At 34.1% G+C, this 20566-nt stretch overlaps 1 protein-coding gene across 3 annotated transcripts in view; it reads left to right on the top strand.

Annotated features, from left to right (window-relative positions):
- Positions 1-20566, top strand: part of LOC106058691 (brefeldin A-inhibited guanine nucleotide-exchange protein 3-like) — a 39581-nt gene that overhangs the window by 14029 nt on the left and 4986 nt on the right. For all 3 annotated transcript variants that reach the window (XM_013216157.2, XM_013216158.2, XM_056032780.1), the window contains 27 exons: positions 399-441; positions 1136-1220; positions 3213-3323; positions 3995-4144; positions 4421-4553; positions 4661-4758; positions 4996-5144; positions 5533-5625; positions 6101-6355; positions 6690-6853; positions 6972-7131; positions 7391-7504; positions 7674-7907; positions 9069-9309; positions 10066-10185; positions 10429-10620; positions 11663-11924; positions 12423-12602; positions 13456-13711; positions 15320-15503; positions 16968-17602; positions 17955-18125; positions 18428-18545; positions 18832-19060; positions 19337-19470; positions 19642-19763; positions 20260-20500. In XM_013216157.2, the coding sequence (XP_013071611.2) occupies positions 399-441; positions 1136-1220; positions 3213-3323; positions 3995-4144; positions 4421-4553; positions 4661-4758; positions 4996-5144; positions 5533-5625; positions 6101-6355; positions 6690-6853; positions 6972-7131; positions 7391-7504; positions 7674-7907; positions 9069-9309; positions 10066-10185; positions 10429-10620; positions 11663-11924; positions 12423-12602; positions 13456-13711; positions 15320-15503; positions 16968-17602; positions 17955-18125; positions 18428-18545; positions 18832-19060; positions 19337-19470; positions 19642-19763; positions 20260-20500 (4874 nt within the window). The remainder of the gene's footprint in view (positions 1-398; positions 442-1135; positions 1221-3212; positions 3324-3994; positions 4145-4420; positions 4554-4660; positions 4759-4995; positions 5145-5532; positions 5626-6100; positions 6356-6689; positions 6854-6971; positions 7132-7390; positions 7505-7673; positions 7908-9068; positions 9310-10065; positions 10186-10428; positions 10621-11662; positions 11925-12422; positions 12603-13455; positions 13712-15319; positions 15504-16967; positions 17603-17954; positions 18126-18427; positions 18546-18831; positions 19061-19336; positions 19471-19641; positions 19764-20259; positions 20501-20566) is intronic.

Consider the following 20566-nt stretch of genomic DNA (forward strand, 5'->3'; position numbering starts at 1 on the left):
TAAATTATGTGTAACCTATCTGTAGATATTGAGTGTAAAAACTAGTTGACTAAGCATGTCAGCATGATGGGGTCAGATTAATGACTAGTGTAGCAGATGGTTTTTATATATTGGTCTGGCTTGGAGCAGAAGTTTGTTTTTTGAATATAAACTAGTTTAGTCACTTGTTTAATCTTGTCAAATGTTGTTCTGAATATATGGCTCTAACAATAATTCATTGTGTCTCATCACATTTTTATGTTTAATTTACATTTCTAATCATATTAGCCTTTCAAGAATAAAGTAAAATCAAGTATTGAAGTAATTAGAAGGGAAAAAAAGCAAGCAGACTTGATTCTAAGAAATAAGAATGTCAAAGTTAATTTGCTATTTGTTTCTAAACTTGTCTTTTTCCTTAGGATGATGTAGGGGAGGATGTTTTGGCAGATTTCAAAGCTAACAGTAAGTGTTCTTTTTTTTTTTGGTTCTAGATAATCTTACATTCAACTCACCTATTTTAAAATTAGATTTTAAAAAAAAATATTTTTTTTTTGAACTATTTACTTTTTTTTTGTTCTAGATAATCTTATATTGCAACTCCTCTATTTTAAAATTAAATTTAAAAATAAATAAATATTTTTGAAATTATTTACTTAAAAAAAACAACAAAAGCTTTTACGTTTTCACAAAGATTTGGTGTGCGAAAATATGTGCCAACCTAAGGCTCTTTGAGTTTAAAACCCCTTTTGATTTTTTCAAGTTTTAGTCAATTTTTTTTTTTTTCATGAACACTTGATGGCCTCCTCATTACAGATAACCTTTTCTCACAAAGTGTCTGCAAATGTATTGTAGACTAGATTGCACAGAGCAGGCTAAGAATTTAATGATAGCTTTGAGAAATGCTCTAAACAAATGGTCTTTAGCCATTTACTGTCTTATGGGCAGAACATAAGCCTCTTGAATTGTGAAAATGTTATCATTTTGGAAAAGTTGAACATTTGCCTGAGGACTAAGTGACATGGCACCTACAAGTTGAAAGCTTTTCTTCTTTTCATCCTCATCAGGATCAAGATTGTTTGTTAGATTGAAGTAGAGACTTAATTAAAATGTTTATTTTATTTTGATTTTATATCAAGTCAATTTTTGTTTTGACTAGGCAGAAGTGTGTACAGAGAAAATCTGGTCACTGAGCTTGCATTGATACTGACCTTTCTGACTGACAGACTTGAACTTGTGTCTAGGTAAATGAAGCCTATGTTTAAAATCTTATATCTGGTAGGTGTATCTCTGATACTAAAACAGAATGTATACTGTTACAAATTGATTGATTATTGGTGCACTATATACATTGAATGTGCTTCAATATAAATGACTTCCTGTCCCTTTGGTTTAAATCATATATTGTGGTCATGATGGTTCTAAGTTAGAATTCTGTTTGATGTCATCCTCAGAAATCCTTAAAGGTGTGTATACATCTTCTAAAAGATCAGAAATGTAAAACTATGACATGGTTTCATCAATGAGAGATAAACAGTTGACTAACACTTTACATCTGAAATCTATGGTCAACTTTTAAAATATAATGATCTGGCATTAAGTTTGGTATTTTTCATCCTCCTGCTATCATCTCAAGCCATTAGAATGTTTACTGCCTCCTCCCTTCCACTCTTTCTCCTTTTATTTGCATATTTCCTTTGAGTTCTCTCTCTTGTTCTTATGGTGTCCATCTCAGAAAACTTATTGTCAGTGCTTCCAAAATAATTATTTTTGCTTAACCCAGCCATCTTGGATAAGACTAAAATTGTGTGAGTGGGATATAAAGTAAATGGTGCTCCCGTCAGACTTTGCGAGTCAAAGCTTGAAGAGTTGGACAAGTTCAATTACATTGGCATCATAACAAATGATGAAGATGCCTACCGTAATGTAGTGTGCTGAATAGGAAAGGCAGGGAGCATTTTCCAAAGGCTGCAGCCTATTTGGACTAGCCAAGCCATTTGACTCGAGACAAAAATACACCTTTTCAACACAATCGTCATTCCAACTGCAACTTATGCATGTGAAACATGGAAGTCATCTGTCAAAATTGAGAAAAGACTAAATGTGGCTCAACAAAAATGGCTGAGACAGACTTTGGGAGTCAGTTACACAGATAGGGTCTCAAACAAGGAAATCCTATGCCGAACTGAGAATCACATGAGGTTTGCGGGACATGTTCTATGACAAAATGAACTACGCATACCAAGAGTTGCGATGACATGGAGGCCAATACGAGGAAATCGCAAACAGGGACGTCCTCATATAATTTGGCGCCACATCTTCATGGAGGACCTAAGAACAGTGGACATCAGATGGGAGGAGGCTTCAGACATTGCCAATGACAGATCTTTATGGAGACGCCCAATGCGCTGAACGGTGCAGGAGGACCAAGTCTAATAACCCAGCCATCTTCATCTTCTGTGCTAATTGGCTGTGTAACTCAGTTCCCTGATTATGTTCTCACTAGTTGTCTCTAGCCATTGTTTTGGAAAGTTTCACACAGCAGTTTACAGTGGATGTTTTCCAGCATTCCTAACCATAAAGGCTCTAAACACAGCATTACTTTCAAAAATTCATTTTTTTTGGTGGCTTGTTTTTTGTTGTTTCTTTGGGTCACATTTCAATGTTTCTTACCATACCAAAAATTTACTTGCCTTCCTGATTCTGTTTTTGACTCTTTTTCTATTTTGTTGACTGGGCCCACTATCCTTATAAGGGGCAGTGTATTTACATTTTGGCATCCAACCATACAACTATGACCCATCTTGCAACCTGTTCCCTGGACTTCTTCATTTTAGTTACCTTAAGCTTCTGTCACATTTTTATTTTGAGAAGATAGAGTTGATAGCCCAAATTTCTTTTCTTCTAATTGAAAAAGGCTGTATTCTGTAGTTATCTTACATCTCAAGATTGTTTATTTTTCTTAGTCAAAAGTGACTTGAATGTTTTTTTTATTTTGCTCAGATGAAGAAAATATGTATAGTTTAGTTTAGCAATAAATAATTTATTGACTCAATCATTTGTTCATTTGATTAATATATTTTTAAAATCTGATCTGTGAGGAAAGCCTTGCAGATGAAGTTATTTTTGTATTTCTGAAGTGGAAGCAGATGATTGTCATGTTAAACTCTCTGAATCCCTAGCCCTACAGTTTTATATCATTGGAAACTCACTCCTGACTTTTTATTTGTTGTTAGCACAAGTCAAGGTAAACAGACATTGCCTCTATTGTTAGAAGGTGTGAACATCATTTTAAACAAAGTCCCTTTCTCCATCAAGACTAATATTGGATTACAAGAACTGCTCTGGTAAGACATTGCTACTGGTTATTGTTTCCTTTTTCATCTTCAAACTTTCATTTGATTCCTAAAGAAAAGGTTTCATTGCACTGAGTCTGATTGTTCATCACCTTCCTAGCTACATTGTATGCCATATAGTAAACAGATTTTAAGAGGTAAAAGTATTTTTTTAAAACATTCATTCCATTGGACAGATGTAGTCATGTGGCCACCTCAATGACCAATCGCCTTTACTTTACCCAACTAATGTCAGATACCCATTAAAGTTGGCTCTGAGGCAGCCTGAAAATACTTAAGACTTCTAGCTAGGATTGGAAGCCAAACATTTTATTACTCATCAGCATGCCCCAAATAAGAGTTAGTTTTTCATTATTACACACATCAGATTCCAAAGTCTATGACGTGGCGCATTTGCCTTTGAGTTGCTTCTTATTTTCTTACAGCAATAGAGTGTCTTAGTTTCCTTGGATTCTTGTTTATTAATTATCTGCTTGGCTTTCTTAGTCAAAACTAATTCTTATTTTTTGTCGCAGTGATGACTTCATACAAATTACATTTATTCTACTTGCCACTAAAACTATGGTTCCTAATGTTAACACTAGTAGTTGACCTTAAAAATGATTTGTTACATTTTCATTCAATTTGTTCTTTTGACTAAATCCTTTCTTTGTTCATCTTAGGAAACGGCTTGGCCCTTGTTTGATCAACTTGCTGAGTGAGCCAAAGGGTGAAAAACCTGTTGTACAAAACCCTGGGAAGAGTGAACTGTTGAAAGCATCTGCAGTAGCCTCCCCTAATATAACTCAAGCTTCAGCTAAAATAATTTTCAGGTTATTAATTTTTTAAAATCATTATTACAAAATTACTTCTAATAAGATAGTGTACTTAAGATAAAGTATGTATTTTAAATGTTTAAACAAATTCATGTAGCTTTCGAGTATTTGTGCATTAAAAGTAATAATCTGAATCATTATTTAAACTTTAGAAATAATTATAAAAATGTTACTAAAACTTTGATAATGAACAACTATTAGGTATTAAATTAGCACATTAAATCATAGACTGAGTTTTCTTTTAGACATTTAAATATACTGATTTATTTACAGTATAGCTGGTGAACTGGCTAGTATTGTAGGCAGTACTCAGCTACTGCGACCTGTTCTGGAAGCTTTGTTTCAAAAGATACTCATGTTTCCTTTACCTCAGAGTAAAAATGATGCTTTGCGTGTCTTTAAAGAGGTCAGACTTCTAGTGGCATGATCTATAATTAGAATACAAAAACTCAATTTGCTCCATTTTATTGAAACTTGTAGACCTGGTTTTAATGATTATTTCCTTGTTTCCAGCTCATGTCTGATCCACACAAAGTGGTTTCCATTGTTGGCACCACCACAGCCCCAGCCAAAGACAATGGTATAGACACCAACATAGCTCTCATCAAAATGTAAGAACCTCTTTTGTTAAAAGTTAAATTTAAACTTTTTAAAAACAAATTTAGACTCTAATTAATGTTTTAAAAATCATTCTTTTTTCTTTGGTTGAATTTGTAATCCATTTGATAAGACAATGATCATTTCCTTTATTATTTATGTTAGTCTTAAAAGCCTTGTTGTTATTATTATATGAAAGTGATTCCGACTTTGCATAAAGTGATTATGAATCAGTGTTGCTATTGTGTCAGGTTGATAGAGTCTATACACCAGAACAGCCACTCCACTGAGCCTTCCATTGTTTACTCCAGCATCAGCTGTATAGACAGTCTTCTTGAATCTTTGGATAAAATTAGGCAAGGAGAAGCCATTCCAGACACTCTACTTAAACAGCAGAAAGGTAGAAATTGTAATCTTCCCTTGTATTTTATTAAATTCTATTTATAGCCAGATGCCTTTTATGGACAATGGCTTCATTTGTGTTAGACATGGTAAAATATGTAGGTCATAGCTGGGTCTGCATAGCCTTGTGTAATACTGCACTCTTTCCGAATCTTTGGATACAAAGACAAGCTTTATTTAATACAATTTATATTTCAACTACAACTAATGGCACACTTTATTCACATTTGGTGTAAATTGATAGCTTCTTTTAAAATTCAAATCCATTGAAAATACATCTAGACCTGACAGTATTTTATCTACTATCTCAAATCTGTACATTATTGTTTTTTAGCATAAGATTTAAAAAAAATTATTTTGAGATAAAATGTAAAATTCTCTGCCAGGTGCCAGAGGGCGTCTAAGAAGAAGTATGACCTCTAACCCTGATGATGATGGAGGAAGTGATGTCACATGTGAGCAGTACGATGATTCAGAAGGTTAATTTTGTTTTTATAAAATGTGTCAATAATGTTAAATACATTTTTTTAATAACCGATAATTTCAACTCAACGTTTCAATGCATTTTCTATTCTTCCCTCTCTTTTAAAAGAGATCATCTTTATCACTTAAACTTTCAGTGTTATCTTATTCCATTCGTTTTCTAAAACTATTTCTGTACTTCACAATTTATTTATGCAGAGTTAAACATTTTTTGTTTACATTGAATTGAAATGGAGTAGGCAGAAAATATTTGTTGTTTACATTGAATTGAAATGGAGTAGGCAGAAAATATTTTTGTTTACATTGAATTGAAATGGAGTAGGCAGAAAATATTTTTGTTTACATTGAATTGAAATGGAGTAGGCAGAAAATATTTTTGTTTACATTGAATTGAAATGGAGTAGGCAGAAAATATTTTTGTTATAATGTAGAAACACAGAGCATTTTTTGTTTCTTATATTAATTTTTCAGACACATCCTCAGCTGTAGAAGAGATTCCGGAGGTTACAAGTGAACTGAAATGTACAGAACACCCAGCAGTGGAGCCAAGCTCAGAAAATCTAAGCCCCAAGTCACCATCCAGAGCTCAGTTTGAGGCTGAAGAGCAGGCTAATGCTAGAAAATTTGTGGCCTATCTCCAACATATGATGCCAGTGTTGAGAGACGCAATGAGCATCAGAGAAATAGATGAAACATTACAAGATATTGCTGCACAGTTTTGTTCAAGTTTGTTCTGAATGTAGTGTTATTATTGTAGTGTTCTGAATGTGGTATTTTTATTGTAGTGTTCTTATTGTAGTTTTCTGAATGTAGTGTTCTGAATGTAGTGTTATGAGAACATAGTGTTCTCATTGTAGCGTTATGAATGTGGTGTTCTTATTGTAGTGTTTTTATTGTAGTGTTTTGAATGTAGTGTTAGAAACATATTACAAAAAAAAGCTTTTACTTTAAGAAAAAAATAACTCACATTTAAAGGTTGAATGTTACTGATGCCCTGAGCTGATATATTGTCTGGGATTGGAAACAACAGGAAATAACCTGTTACACATTTTTCTTATAGGTGTACTGACCTCTAATGCTGGCACTGACCCTAAAGGATGTTCCACATTAGTAGTCCTAAATGCTGATGGTGTCTATGTGTCTGCTATAATAGCCATCAAACTCAATTTGAAACTTATACAATCTGGATATTATCAGAATAGAAAACTCTTACCAGTCACAGAGGTATGTCCAACATTTTTAACATTATTCATCTTAGTTTTTAAAAATAATGACATTTTGTCCTTTAATTCCCACTTGTATTCAGCATAGTAACTCTCATTGTCCATATGGTCTGTTCTAGAATGACTTTACCAATGAAATCTTCAGTTCTGGACTTTTACTTTACTTGCCACCAGCCTGGCTGAGAGAGGTGTACTCACAGATTCTGACTGCCAGCCTGTTAGATTTAGATATATTGACATCTTCCAACAGAACTAGCCACTTAATAAACATGATACAAGGTATGGAATGATTTTGCCTATAAATCAGAAAATCCTAAGACCTATAAATCTCTGGATATTCTTTTTCACTCATTGTTCGATCAAATTTTGTTAATGGCTTTTCTTATAAGTGTCCTGTGAAAAAATTCATTTGTATTGTTCCCTCAACAAAACAATTGTTCCATTTTATCTGATGATTTCACACATTTTCTCAAAGCAGCTTCCAAGCAAATTGTCAGTCAAACTTTTTTTTTTTCTTGTTTTTGTATTTCTACTTTAGATCTTGAAGGTGTGGGAACCACTGAAGAAAGAGGCCGTCTTATCTCAGATTTTAGAGAAGAACTTGAAGTGACTGATGGTGATAATGCTAATAAGATGAAAAAAGCTGAAGTTGGTGAGTTGGTAGAAAATATATTAGAGTATTGTTATAGTCAATTATTTTTAAATACTTAAAGGAATTTATTTTTGCTGATAGGTGCATTTTACTTTTATACATATATACACTAATACATTGACATGTAGCTAGTAAAATAGCTATAAAACTGGATTTTTTTTTTGTTCAGGAAAGATAATTGCTGCTGCCGTCTTGTCCAATTGCTGGGCAGAAGTCCTGGACATTTTGTCTGTCATGTTAAATGAGCAAGTTCCTGTGAGTGGTGGGGGCTCAATGACTCGCTATAGCTTGTCTTTACTCTTGGCCATGGACAGTGCCCAAGAAGATGTTCGCAAAGCTAGAAGTGCCATCTGCACCAGTTTAAATGGGCTCCAAAGAGCAGCCAAACTCTGCTGTGTGTTAGGTAAGCAGGAATCTTTATTTGATGTTAAATCTAATCTTTTGTATATCTCAACTAGTTTACCCCTCATACACTTTTCTCTAAGGGAACCTAGTCTGAAAGGTGTATAAATAAAGAAACTTAGTCTGCAAAGATGTATAAATAAAGAAACATAGTCTGCAAAGATGTGTAAATAAGTAAACTTAGTCTGCAAAGATGTGTAAATAAGTAAACTTAGTCTGTAAAGATGAATAAATAAGTAAATGTAATCATCAAAGATGAATAAATAAGTAAACTTAGTCTGCAAAGATGTGTAAATAAGTAAACTTAGTCTGTAAAGATGTGTAAATAAGTAAACTTAGTCTGCAAAGATGTGTAAATAAGTAAACTTAGTCTCCAAAGATGAATAAATAAGTAAACGTAATCATCAAAGATGAATAAATAAGTAAACTTAGTCTGCAATGATGTTTAAATAAGGAAACTTAGTCTGCAAAGATGTGTAAATAAGGAAACTTAGTCTGCAATGATGTGTAAATAAGGAAACTTAGTCTGCAATGATGTGTAAATAAGGAAACTTAGTCTGCAATGATGTGTAAATAAAGAAACTTAGTCTGCAATGATGTGTAAATAAGGAAACTTACTCTGCAATGATGTGTAAATAAGGAAACTTAGTCTGCAATGATGTGTAAATAAGGAAACTTAGTCTGCAATGATGTGTAAATAAAGAAACTTAGTCTGCAATGATGTGTAAATAAGGAAACTTACTCTGCAATGATGTGTAAATAAGGAAACTTAGTCTGCAATGATGTGTAAATAAGGAAACTTAGTCTGCAATGATGTGTAAATAAGGAAACTTAGTCTGCAATGATGTGTAAATAAAGAAACTTAGTCTGCAATGATGTGTAAATAAGGAAACTTAGTCTGCAATGATGTGTAAATAAGGAAACTTAGTCTGCAATGATGTGTAAATAAAGAAACTTAGTCTGCAATGATGTGTAAATAAGGAAACTTAGTCTGCAATGATGTGTAAATAAAGAAACTTAGTCTGCAATGATGTGTAAATAAGGAAACTTACTCTGCAATGATGTGTAAATAAGGAAACTTAGTCTGCAAAGATGTACTTTAAATTAATTGACCAATGTATTGTTAAACTTGAGTGTATGTGTCTGTTATGTCTATGTCCAGGACTTCAACAACTATGTGGCAGTGCTTTTTCCCAGCTGGCGAGGACGTCCTGTGTGAAGGAAGACTTTAGAGCTGTGGCAGCAGCTGAAACCAAGAACCAGAGCAAAACCTCAGTCCTGAGCAGTAACAAACCAAAACTTGTCAAGTTGCATGCAGCTCATGTTCTTAGCATGGATGTTGTCATGACCACAGGGTTAGAAATGGGAAGCCACTCTGCAGATTGTTGGAGACATGTATTTAGGTAATTGTGTCCCATTGAGTCACAGGGTTTTGAAGCAGAACCATTATTAGCAAATTCTCTGTTAAAACCCTAGACCTAGTGTAAAAGGCTTTGATAAAATTATTATAATGTCCAAATAAAAGAAATTAGATTTCAATGTTTTTTTCTTTTGATGCACAAAAACAAACAAACATACAACACTTTGTAATTAAAAAGCAATCAATACAACACTTTGTACTCAATAAAAAGCAATCAATACAACACTTTGTACTCATTCAAGCTAGTTGTCTGCAAGAAACCAAAATGCTTCTGTGTACTTTGTACTTCTTTGTGTTGGGTTGTGTTGAACTATTGATAGATTCAAGATATTATGAATATCATGAGAATTGGAAGATGTGAGAAAGATAAATGTGTTATTTGAGGTGCTGAAAGATTTGCTTACTTTAAGATGACACTTCTCATGATTTAGTATTTATTGCTAAGTTGTAATCATTTTTAGTTATCTAAAATATAAGCGTCATCAAATAATTCTAGTATATCACATGCTTTTAAGTAAAAATCAGCCAAGTTTTATTATGATAAAGCGCTTTTTAAGTTTAGACATTTGGTAACTGTGTTATTTCTTTTAGAAGACACAAATCTTCTACTTGTTTAGATCCTAGGACATAGAAAAGAATTCCAACATTCTTGCAGGTTTTGTCTTCAAGAGTCAATAACAATGCAGTGTGTGTTTGAACTCAAGTGTAACCCCTGAAATATGCTTTCTATTTTGTATAGGTGCTGTGCTCACATCTCAGAACTAGAACATACTTACTTCAGTCAAGGCAACAATCAGTCCAGTTTGCCTAAGCTGACAACAGGTTCTATTGGACAAGCCAAAGCAGCAGAAGCAGATGGGTATGATACGTTAGGACATTAGTTTGGAATGTTTGTAGTGCTGTAAATATACTTTGACAATGAGTTTTAAATATTGCTATACAAAGGTCCATATTCTCCAATTTAATTGAATTAAAAGCATACCAAATAGTCTGTAGCAATTTAAATATGATTTAATTTTTGTATCATTAATTATAAAATGTGTATAAATTATGTTGGCATTTCAAGCATTTACAATATTTCATTACTTTGTAACATCTACAGGAACTGTGATCCTGATCTTTATTCTAGTCATGTGACAGCAGCTATACCTGTGGCCCCTAGGATTAATGTGCCTGCCCTTATACAACAGAGTGGTCTAGAGTCAGGCTGGGATAACTCATTGGCTGCAGGAGGGGTGTTAACATTTGCTCAAGCTTCTAAAGCTTTGTGTGGATTATCTCAGGAAGTAGATAGGTACATTTCATTGTTTTATTTCATAGAAACACTATCTTAATGGACAGTACTAAATTTGAATCATGCTAGGTGTCTCATGTGTGGATCATGTCATGCTTGAGAGCACACAATTGGCTGACCAGCATCAAGTCAACTGTCCTTCTTATTTATGTCACATTAAGTGTGCATGGGACAATACAAACATTTTTCTGGACAAACTTGATTTGCATAAACTACGTAGTTATAGGGTCGATGGGGAATAATGGGAAGGTGATAGAACTTACTGTGTTGGAAATACACTATTATATAAGGAATGGGAAATAAGCTATTGGGGTTTGCTAGTCTTTAGTCATTGTTCACAGTCATTAGTTATTAGTCATTGTTTCATGTGGATTATTTAGTGAGCTCATTCTTGGCTGAATTACTATTTGAGACATATCTCACTGTGTATTATTTCAATTAAAGTATTTTATGTCAGCCAAGTTATCATCCTGGTTTATATTTTCAATTACTTGCTTAAAAGCATTAAACTCAATCAATTAAATTCAGTGCTGTGCTACTTACTTCTGTGTATCCTAGTAGTGAGTTGTAATAGATTTAAAGGCACCTCTGAATCCATTTGTCATGTGAATTAGGAGACAATACAAAGCTTTCTCCAAAATAACATTGTGACAATAGGAATTGCTTTTAATTAATCTTAAAGATTTTGATGTTTGTATATACACAAAATATGATACTTGTTTTTGTCAGTGTTTTAATGAAAAATATAATGTAACTTTCTCTTTGTCCAATATTTTATATCATTTTATTATAGAAATACTAATGTAGTTAATAAATTGAAACATGATGGCCTCATGTTCGGTTTATAATAAAGGATTTCTTTTGTTAAATTTGTAAGCCTCAGTTAACCATGGTCATATTTTTTTTTTTATTTTAAAGTTATTTTAACATTCAAATTTTTTTGTTTAACGTAAACAGTTAAGTTTCTGCTAATATAATTTTAGAAAATATAAAAAAACAAACTTATGCTATTTCACCTTTCACAAATGTCTTTTTGTTTCAGTTTGTTTGAAGGGGCTGCAGACAAACTGTGTCTGGAAGCCTTGCTTCAGTTCCTTACTGAACTTGGAGAGAGCATGCTAGTTCAGTTACACAGACTAAGTGCAGGGGGAGAGAAGCTGTCAGTAGGTGTTAACAGTCGCCCTCCAACTAATGCACTACATCTTTTTCGCCTGCAGCAAGTATTGGTCAGACTGGTAAATGGTTCCAGACCTTTGTTGCATCTTTTGAGGGTCTGGATAGTGGTTTCACCTTACCTGGTTCAGGTAACCAAAATGAGTGGCTTTCATTTTACATGTCGTTTTATTAAGGAACCCATTTGTTTATTGTTTTAATTTAGTAAATAAATTGTTTTAATTCAACTAATCCTTTTTCATTTATGAGCACTTTATAAAGTTTACTAAAAGAATTCTTGAGATGTTATTTCTCTAAGGCAACAGTTTTTATTAACCTTTTTTCCTTTCTAAAGTTTTTGTTCTACAGTTTAGCTTACTGACTTCTTTCTGTTGCGGAATGTACCACTTTGAAAAAACTAAATATTTCTCTTCTAACAAATAATCATTGACTGAATCCAGAGTTTAGTACTTTAAGGTTTTGTCACTAGCTTTATGGTCCTTTAAAATAAATTGATTTATCCTTTAGTCATAAAAAATACTTCTTTTATATATATATTTTAATATAAAAATGGATATATATTACTTTTTTTTTCTAAAAGGCTCATTTTGTTTTATTTTGTTTTTCTTTGGTATCCCTTGAAATCCTAGGCAACAAGTAATCCAGACCATGTGATCTCTAAGATGGCAGTGACTTCCATTCATGAGTTTATTGTCTCTCTTGTTAGTCAAAGAGAAGAGAAAGCTCACTTTCATGTGAATGAGTTCTTGTGCAAGACATTTGAAGATATGCTTTGCCTTGAGCTGTGCGATGGAGATGTACAAGACCAGGTCAGTGCTTTAGGTTCACTTATACTAACATTTTCAAATTAAATCTTTTCTACCATTTAAAACTCGGGAGTCCCATAGTGCAGACAATGTAATATAATCAATGCTATGACAAAACGTGTCAGTCAGACCTGAAGGAAAAAAATATATCAGATACCAAAGATACCATAAAACCATTTTTTGGGACTCCTAGTAACAGTGTCAACTAGTTAGATGCTTTGTTAATCATATTTTACAAGAAATTAGAACACACAAACAAGGAATCAATCTCCTAATGGGATTGAAGGCAAATGTGACTCACTACTGGTCACCCTAAATTCTAGGTCTAAATCAAAACTATATTAAAAACAAAATAATTTGTCTGCAGTAATTCTTTCACTTGTTCTAATTTGAAGAAAGGAATGACTTCCAAAAAACTTATGAAGCTAAATAACTAAATTACATAAAAAGAAATGATTACGTTCACAGTATTGTAAAGGAATTAACTAATATCAATGTAGTGTTAGGGGAACATTATTTATGGCAATAAAGAACTAATATCACAGTATTGTAAAAGAAATATATTCAATGAATGTATACAGCTAATATCACTGTTTTGTAAGGGAAAAAAAATTAATGACAATTAGGAAACTAATAATTTAGTATTGTAAAAGAAATATTATCAATGAAAATACACAAATAATGTCACAGCATTGTAAGTGAAACAAATACAAATGGACAATTATTTTTTTACGTTTTTTTTAAATAAAATTATTAAATTAAATATGCAGGGTAGTTATGTGATACACTGCACTATTTCTTAATCTTCGGAATCAAAGACATTAGTATTACTATGAATACTACTTTCACTCAACAGATCGTCTGTTGCATATGTGAACTTGTTGAGGCTTGCAGTCGTCATCTACAGTCAGGATGGAGGCCATTGTTTGGAGCTCTCAGATGTGTCAAAATTGAATACACTACAAGCGAGTCAGTAAATGAGGCTCGCCAACGCCATGTAGCTGCTGTGATGGATGTATTTGACATCTACCTTGGCATGGATAACATCACAGTGTTTTCTAATGCCATGGTAGATTGTGTACTGTGTCTACTCAAGTATGTTAATGGCCCTGGTAAGTGGAATAGTATGTTTATTATATAGTAAAATACAGCTAATTAAAAACAACTTCTTTAACTGAATTTTAAGTAAAATAAGTATGAGTGGTAAGATTGATTACTATCAAAGTTTTATTTGCTACAGGTATTATCTCAATTGGTAATTCTACTATAAAGAGGTGTAAAATAGTATCAAAACCTCATTTTCTTTACCTATTCTATCAAATAGAGCTAAGTCACATCCTTTTTGCATTTTTGAAGGACATGAAATTCAGGTGCAGCTTAAATTTGAGCACCAGCATGAGACTTTTGTTTCATATCTATTAGTCAAAGGCTTTAACATCCATGTCGCAGAATCTTCCACACTTTGGTCCAATAAACCTCTTCCATGTTGACTCACATTGGAATATGGCTGCTCTGTGTCAAGCAACAGGTTTTCCTAACACTTAATGTCACTGCTGCATTTCCAGTACGTTCCTTTTTGCCAACATTTTATCTTGGCATTTGAATTTTGACACTCTACTCACTTTTCCACTTTCTTGTATTACACCCATGATGCTAACATAACAGTTATCTTGTGGCTACTAGTGAGGTAGACGGAACCCATGATGCTAACATAACAGTTATCTTGTGGCTACTAGTGAGGTAGACGGCACCCATGATGCTAACATAACAGTTATCTTGTGGCTACTAGTGAGGTAGACGGAACCCATGATGCTAACATAACAGTTATCTTGTGGCTACTAGTGAGGTAGACGGCACCCATGATGCTAACATAACAGTTATCTTGTGGCTACTAGTGAGGTAGACGGAACCCATGATGCTAACATAACAGTTATCTTGTGGCTACTAGTGAGGTAGACGGAACCCATGATGCTAACATAACAGTTATCTTGTGGCTACTAGTGAGGTAGACGGAACCCATGATGCTAACATAACAGTTATCTTGTGGCTACTAGTGAGGTAGACGGAACCCATGATGCTAACATAACAGTTATCTTGTGGCTACTAGTGAGGTAGACGGAACCCATGATGCTAACATAACAGTTATCTTGTGGCTACTAGTTAGGTAGACAGCACTCATGATGCTAACATAACAGTTATCTTGTGGCTACTAGTTAGGTAGACGGCACCCATGATGCTAACATAACAGTTATCTTGTGGCTACTAGTTAGGTAGACGGAACCCATGATGCTAACATAACAATTATCTTGTGGCTACTAGTTAGGTAGACGGAACCCATGATGCTAACATAACAGTTATCTTGTGGCTACTAGTTAGGTAGACGGAACCCATGATGCTAACATAACAGTTATCTTGTGGCTACTAGTTAGGTAGACGGAGCAGGACAAAGTACTATGTAGATGACAGAAGAATTGGATTGTGCTAGAATGCTCTTTTTAGCTCTCTTTCTCCTTGGAGAGGCCTCAAAGACTCGCATCTGAATTATTCTTCAAATCTTCAAAAATTAAGGCATGGTTTAGAATATGGTAATTACAAAAGAAACTTTAAAGTAAAGTCAGACATTTCTCATATCTCAGAACTTGACCAGAGTTAAAAATAAATCCCTGGATGTTTGCTATTTAAAAAGATTTTTAGTTTGATCCTATTTATTACTCTTTCAGCAACCTATGATGGAGACTCAAGTGATGACAGATCTGAGTCTGGCAGTGAGGAGGAATATGGCTCAGCAGAGGGAGAGCTTGAAAACCTTTGTGTGCCAGCCTTGAAGTACTTAACTAGAGTCTGCCAGATTTTAGCATTTATGTGGAAGATGCCAGCTTGTCCAGTGTTTAAAGGAGCTCACAGGTTAAAAAAAAAATTCTTTAAAGATTTTTTTGTCCATGAATACATTGGTCTCTGGATCTAGTTGATTAAAATAGTTTTCATAAAGCAGATAAATAATTCAACAGTCCTAATAATTATTACCACAAGACATTATGCACAAAAACACTGCTTGCATGGAGATATTTTATTATCATTCTGTCTAGATAGCAGTATTTTCAACCTTTAACCACCTTTAACCAATGGTATCTCATACTAAAACTAAGAGATGATTTTTATAGAGCTCTCTATGCTGAGTATTTCACATTGACCCAAAGCTTCTCATTGTATAGGACATACAAGTTAGCATCTTTTGGAATATTTAGTCATCTGAATAGAACAATAGGATATATTTGGTTGTTCTTTTTGTACTAGGCTGGGCAGTATGGTATCAAATGCCTTAACACAATATGACTGTCAAAAGAAATATATGAACAGTTAATTAAAGTGCTTTTCACCATCATCTAATAAGACTTTTTCAAAATAAATTATATCCAAGTTTGCACTGTAGTATTTGTCACAACATTTCTGTATGGCTCTGAGACCTGGATGTTATTTAGGATGCATCTAAAATTACTAGAGTGAATTCAACAAACTTGAAGTTCTGGTGAATGTAAATGTTAATAGTTAAGAAGCAAAGCTTTCTGTTTGACAGCTCGGGGGGGGGGGGGGGGCATGACTACATGTCCAAGGGTAATTTTTTCAGTGATTGTAAAAGAGATAGTCACAACAGAGGTGTTTCCAAGAAGTGATTTTTAGAAAGCAGCTCTGTCACATTAGCCTACTCTTATTGGCAAAGTCAAGAACATTTGGCATAAACCTAACTCCATAAAGGAACAGCTACAGAATTCTCATAAAAATTGTCTACATAACTTTGAGACTCAATGAATAATAATAATAAGGCTAGTCTTCGAGTCCGAATATTAGTGAGGAATGCAGTGTTTCCCATGGCTGAGCAGACCCAGCTGTGACCTACATATTTTGCCACACTAGGGCAAGCATAACCATTGTCCACAGGTGGTCGATTTAGATTTTCTTTTCGCCGTCTGCGTTTGTCCTCGGCAGCAGATTTTCTTTTGGTCTCAAATGTGTATCCCGCGGCCTTCGTGAGTGACCTCCAGCTGTCTCGTGCCAAGGCCGCATGCAACCAGGTGCTCTCTTCTATGTCAGCCAAGGAAAAACTATCATGAACAAATGCAGACAAAAAACAAACAACTTACGTCATGCTCAGTCATTTGAATGCTCATCTGTGTCAGAAATTTAAATTGTGTCGGTCGCAGCGGAATTACCTTAACCATGTAAAATTCTTTTAGAATATTTGGATGCATGAATATTACTTCATTTCATAACAAACTTAAGTTTTCCTTCAAATTTTTTTTTACATTCCCTGAGTTAACTAATTTATTAATTCAATTTCTTTTCTAACTATCTTTTTTTAACTTATTGTAGAATACAAGCTGATTCTGCCTCAAGATTGGTCGATCCAGATATTCCTTCTATAGATTTTAAACTTTTTATGGAAGAGTTCCAGTTGGATAAAGCAACAGTTTCAGAAGCTGAAGAAAATCAACTAGTTAAAGAACAAATAGATTCTGATGTCATCACTGAGACAAAAGAAACTCTGTCAGAAGATGTGATTCAATCAACAGAAGTTGAAGCAAAGTCCCAGAATGAGACTCAAGAAAGGTCACTTTCAGAAGGAGAGGATGCAGATGCTGATAGACCTTTGGAGAGCAGCCAAGTAGATAACTTATCTTTAATACAAACATCCACAGAGAAAGAGTGTAGTGTTGAGTCTGACAGCTTAAAGCCTGATATTACCAGACCAAATAAACTTTCCGTATTAGATGTTCCAAATCAGAACTCTAAAGCTAATTCACCTAATGAAGAGTGTGATCAAGCTTCAACTCAATTGTCTTGCTTTGGGTCACTTGAAGAGATGGATAACAAGTCTGGTGTACTACATGTTTGGTTCCTGCTCCTGGATGGTCTGGTCTCGTCTGTCAATCGGTGTCCCAAGGCCGGCCAAGCTCATGCACTGAACACATTGATTGATTTGCTTAGAGCTGCCTCTAAAGTACCAGGTGTGTAATGTGTAGTCTGTCTATAGATGCTCATGCACTTGACACATTGATTGATTTGCTTAGAGTTGTCTCTAAAATACCAGTTATGTTATGTGTAGTCTGTCTGTGTGTGCTAAACATTGAGCTAAGGATGAAATACAACTGCTAAAGAGTGTTTAGAATTGAAACTCATTGTTGGGGTAACATTTGTTTGTGTAACTTTTTGAAACAGTGCTAATAGACTTAGTGCCCTATTTAATAAAATAAATTCAACACATCCATTTTTCTCCCTGATTTGTTCCATTGATGGTACTAATGGATACAAGTGAGGATATGAAAACAGTTTTGTAATTGTCTTTGCTTGTATCTGCAGGCCCTGAGTTTTCTTTACACTGTGTCAATCACCTGCTGCTACCTATGCTGCAGTCCTGGTTGAGACGTGGAGCACGTTGCTATGGCTACTGGAACACTGCCATTGTCAGCTTCAAGCAATGCTGTGGTCAAGTGGCTGATCTGACTGTTGAGTTTTTAAAGACTTTCTCAGGTTGGAAAAAAACAACATATATATATCTTTAAATTTTCCAACAGAATAGTGGGAAAGGAATGTAATGTATTATTGAATCTTTGTTCAGAGTGGGATTAGTCTAGTCAACACATTTTGACACAATACAATGACATAATTGTATACTTATTATTTCATGTTTTTTTTTATCTCAATTGTTAACTACTTTTCTTTGGAGTTGTTTCATTTGTAAAAAAAAACCAGCCTTGTAGTACTTGAATCATTTATCATTGAAATGAAAAGAAAACCACTTCATTGGTATTTAATGAGACTATTGACTTTAGGTGAGAAGCTGGTAGAACAATCCCTTCAGCTGATGCTGAAACAAACATTTGATGTCTTCAAAGAATGTGTGGCCCAACCAGTGGAAAATATCTCCAGACTTGGTTGTTCCTGTATTAGGTTAGACACACAATACCTCTAATGGAATGCTATATATCTTGGTTTAGTCTTTTTTTTAAATCCTACTAATAAATATTTTTAAAATTTTAGGATTGTTTAAATCAATTAGACTGATACTTTTTGTTTTTGGTTATTCTTGTTTTTTCTTTCTCACAGCAGACACAAATAAATGAAAATGCTTAAGAAACATTAAAGTAGAAATAGTTGTAAAACTCTAGGTCCTGAATTTTTTAAAAAGTTTACAATGAGTGCCAAATTACTGAATGTTTCTTTCTATGTCACATAGACATATTATACTGAGTGCTGGTCATCACATGTCTGAGCCACTATGGCAGATCAGCTCAGTGGCCCTGAGACAGGCCTTGGGAGTGACCACTTACAATCTTCAGCTACTAATGGCCCTCTTCCAGCCCAACTCAGACAACTTCTATGGAGACATTGGCCAAGTCAAAGTGGCCACAAGGAAAGATTGCACTGTTGTTGATTGTCTCCGTCTTAGGCAGATGGCCAAACAGGTAGGGCACTTGACATAATGCACATTGAGCATACCAAGTAGGGCACTTGACATAATGCACATTGAGCATACCAAGTAGGGCACTTGACATAATGCACATTGAGCATACCAAGTACAGCCCTTGACATAATACTTATTGAGCATACCAAGTACCTGACATTTCACATCAAGGCTTTTCTGAACAAAGTAGTCATTGATTAAAAAGATTTGATTACACCAAATGCACATTAAAAAAAAAGAATGTTTCTTTTACTCATTTGACTTTTGTCCTCCTCAGGTGTTTCTACTGGACAGTCAGATTTCCACGATGCCCAATGTCCAGTATGACACTGACCAAGATAAATCCTTTGTGTTTCTACTGTATCCACCTAACCACAAGGATAGCTTGAACCCAGATCACATTTCAACAAGGTGGGATATGTCTTGTTGATTTGAACACAACACATTTTAATTTTAACTGGAACACTATACCATTTTGTGCTTATTTTCGGAAATATACAAAACACATACAGTTTAACAATTATAGTTTACTCATAGAAAAATAACAAAATTTGGGATATACATTTTTTGTTTACATTTCAGAGTCCCATTTCGACATGTTGTGATTGGGTTATTGTCCAATCAATTGTTACTTCAAACAGTTGGCAGCATTCTGTTAGAAAGGTCTGCTGGAACTGAAGGTCAAGGACCTCAAGGATTGCCAGGTAGTAAATTAATATTCATCAGTTTTTTGCAAACACTTAATTATAGGCATTCACTAAAGTTAGAATTTTAGAGACCAGTCTTAAGTACTGTGAAAATCTTGTGCTGCTCCAGTTTTTGAAAGATAACGCAGGTGGAAAAAAGAACAAAGAAAAAGCTTTCCTATGTAGACAATGACCGAAGCTGCCCCATTTTTCTTATAAAAGGAAAGGGTTGTCTAGACTAGACAGGATAATCAATAAATTAGTCCAACTTGACATAAATGTGCATAGCATTTAATCATTTTCTTTCTTTTGTCAGGATAAAACAAACAAAAAAAATAAATGTGTTGTTTTTTTTTACATCACAATAAAAATTACAAATAAAACAATTTAAAAAGTCTTTACAATAATAGAAATTGTGTCTAATAGTTGTTGTTTTTTATTCCTATTATGTTTGGAAGGTAGTTTTGTTAATGTAGTTAAAATATGTTAAACTGTTATCTTATGTATATTGCAGGGCAATTAAGTTATATGTCTACTAGAAATGTCCATCAGATTCTATCTGGACTACAGGATGTCTACAAAGTGGCTAGAGACTTTGATGCCAGGCCAGGACTTAAGTTTCTACTCCAGAAAGTAGCCTGTCTTGATGTGGCTGCCAATTTGTACAGACAGGCAGCGTCTGCCATTCTGTTTCATGCTCATGCTCTGATAGAAATCTGTGCTCACTTAGAGGATGTCAGCATTACAGCAACCAAGTAAGCTTAATTTATGTACATTTTGAGGAGATTTAAAATAACAAATATATTGTTTTTTTTCACTAC

This window comes from Biomphalaria glabrata, chromosome 6 (genome assembly GCF_947242115.1).
Source record: "Biomphalaria glabrata chromosome 6, xgBioGlab47.1, whole genome shotgun sequence".
NCBI lineage: Eukaryota > Metazoa > Mollusca > Gastropoda > Planorbidae > Biomphalaria > Biomphalaria glabrata.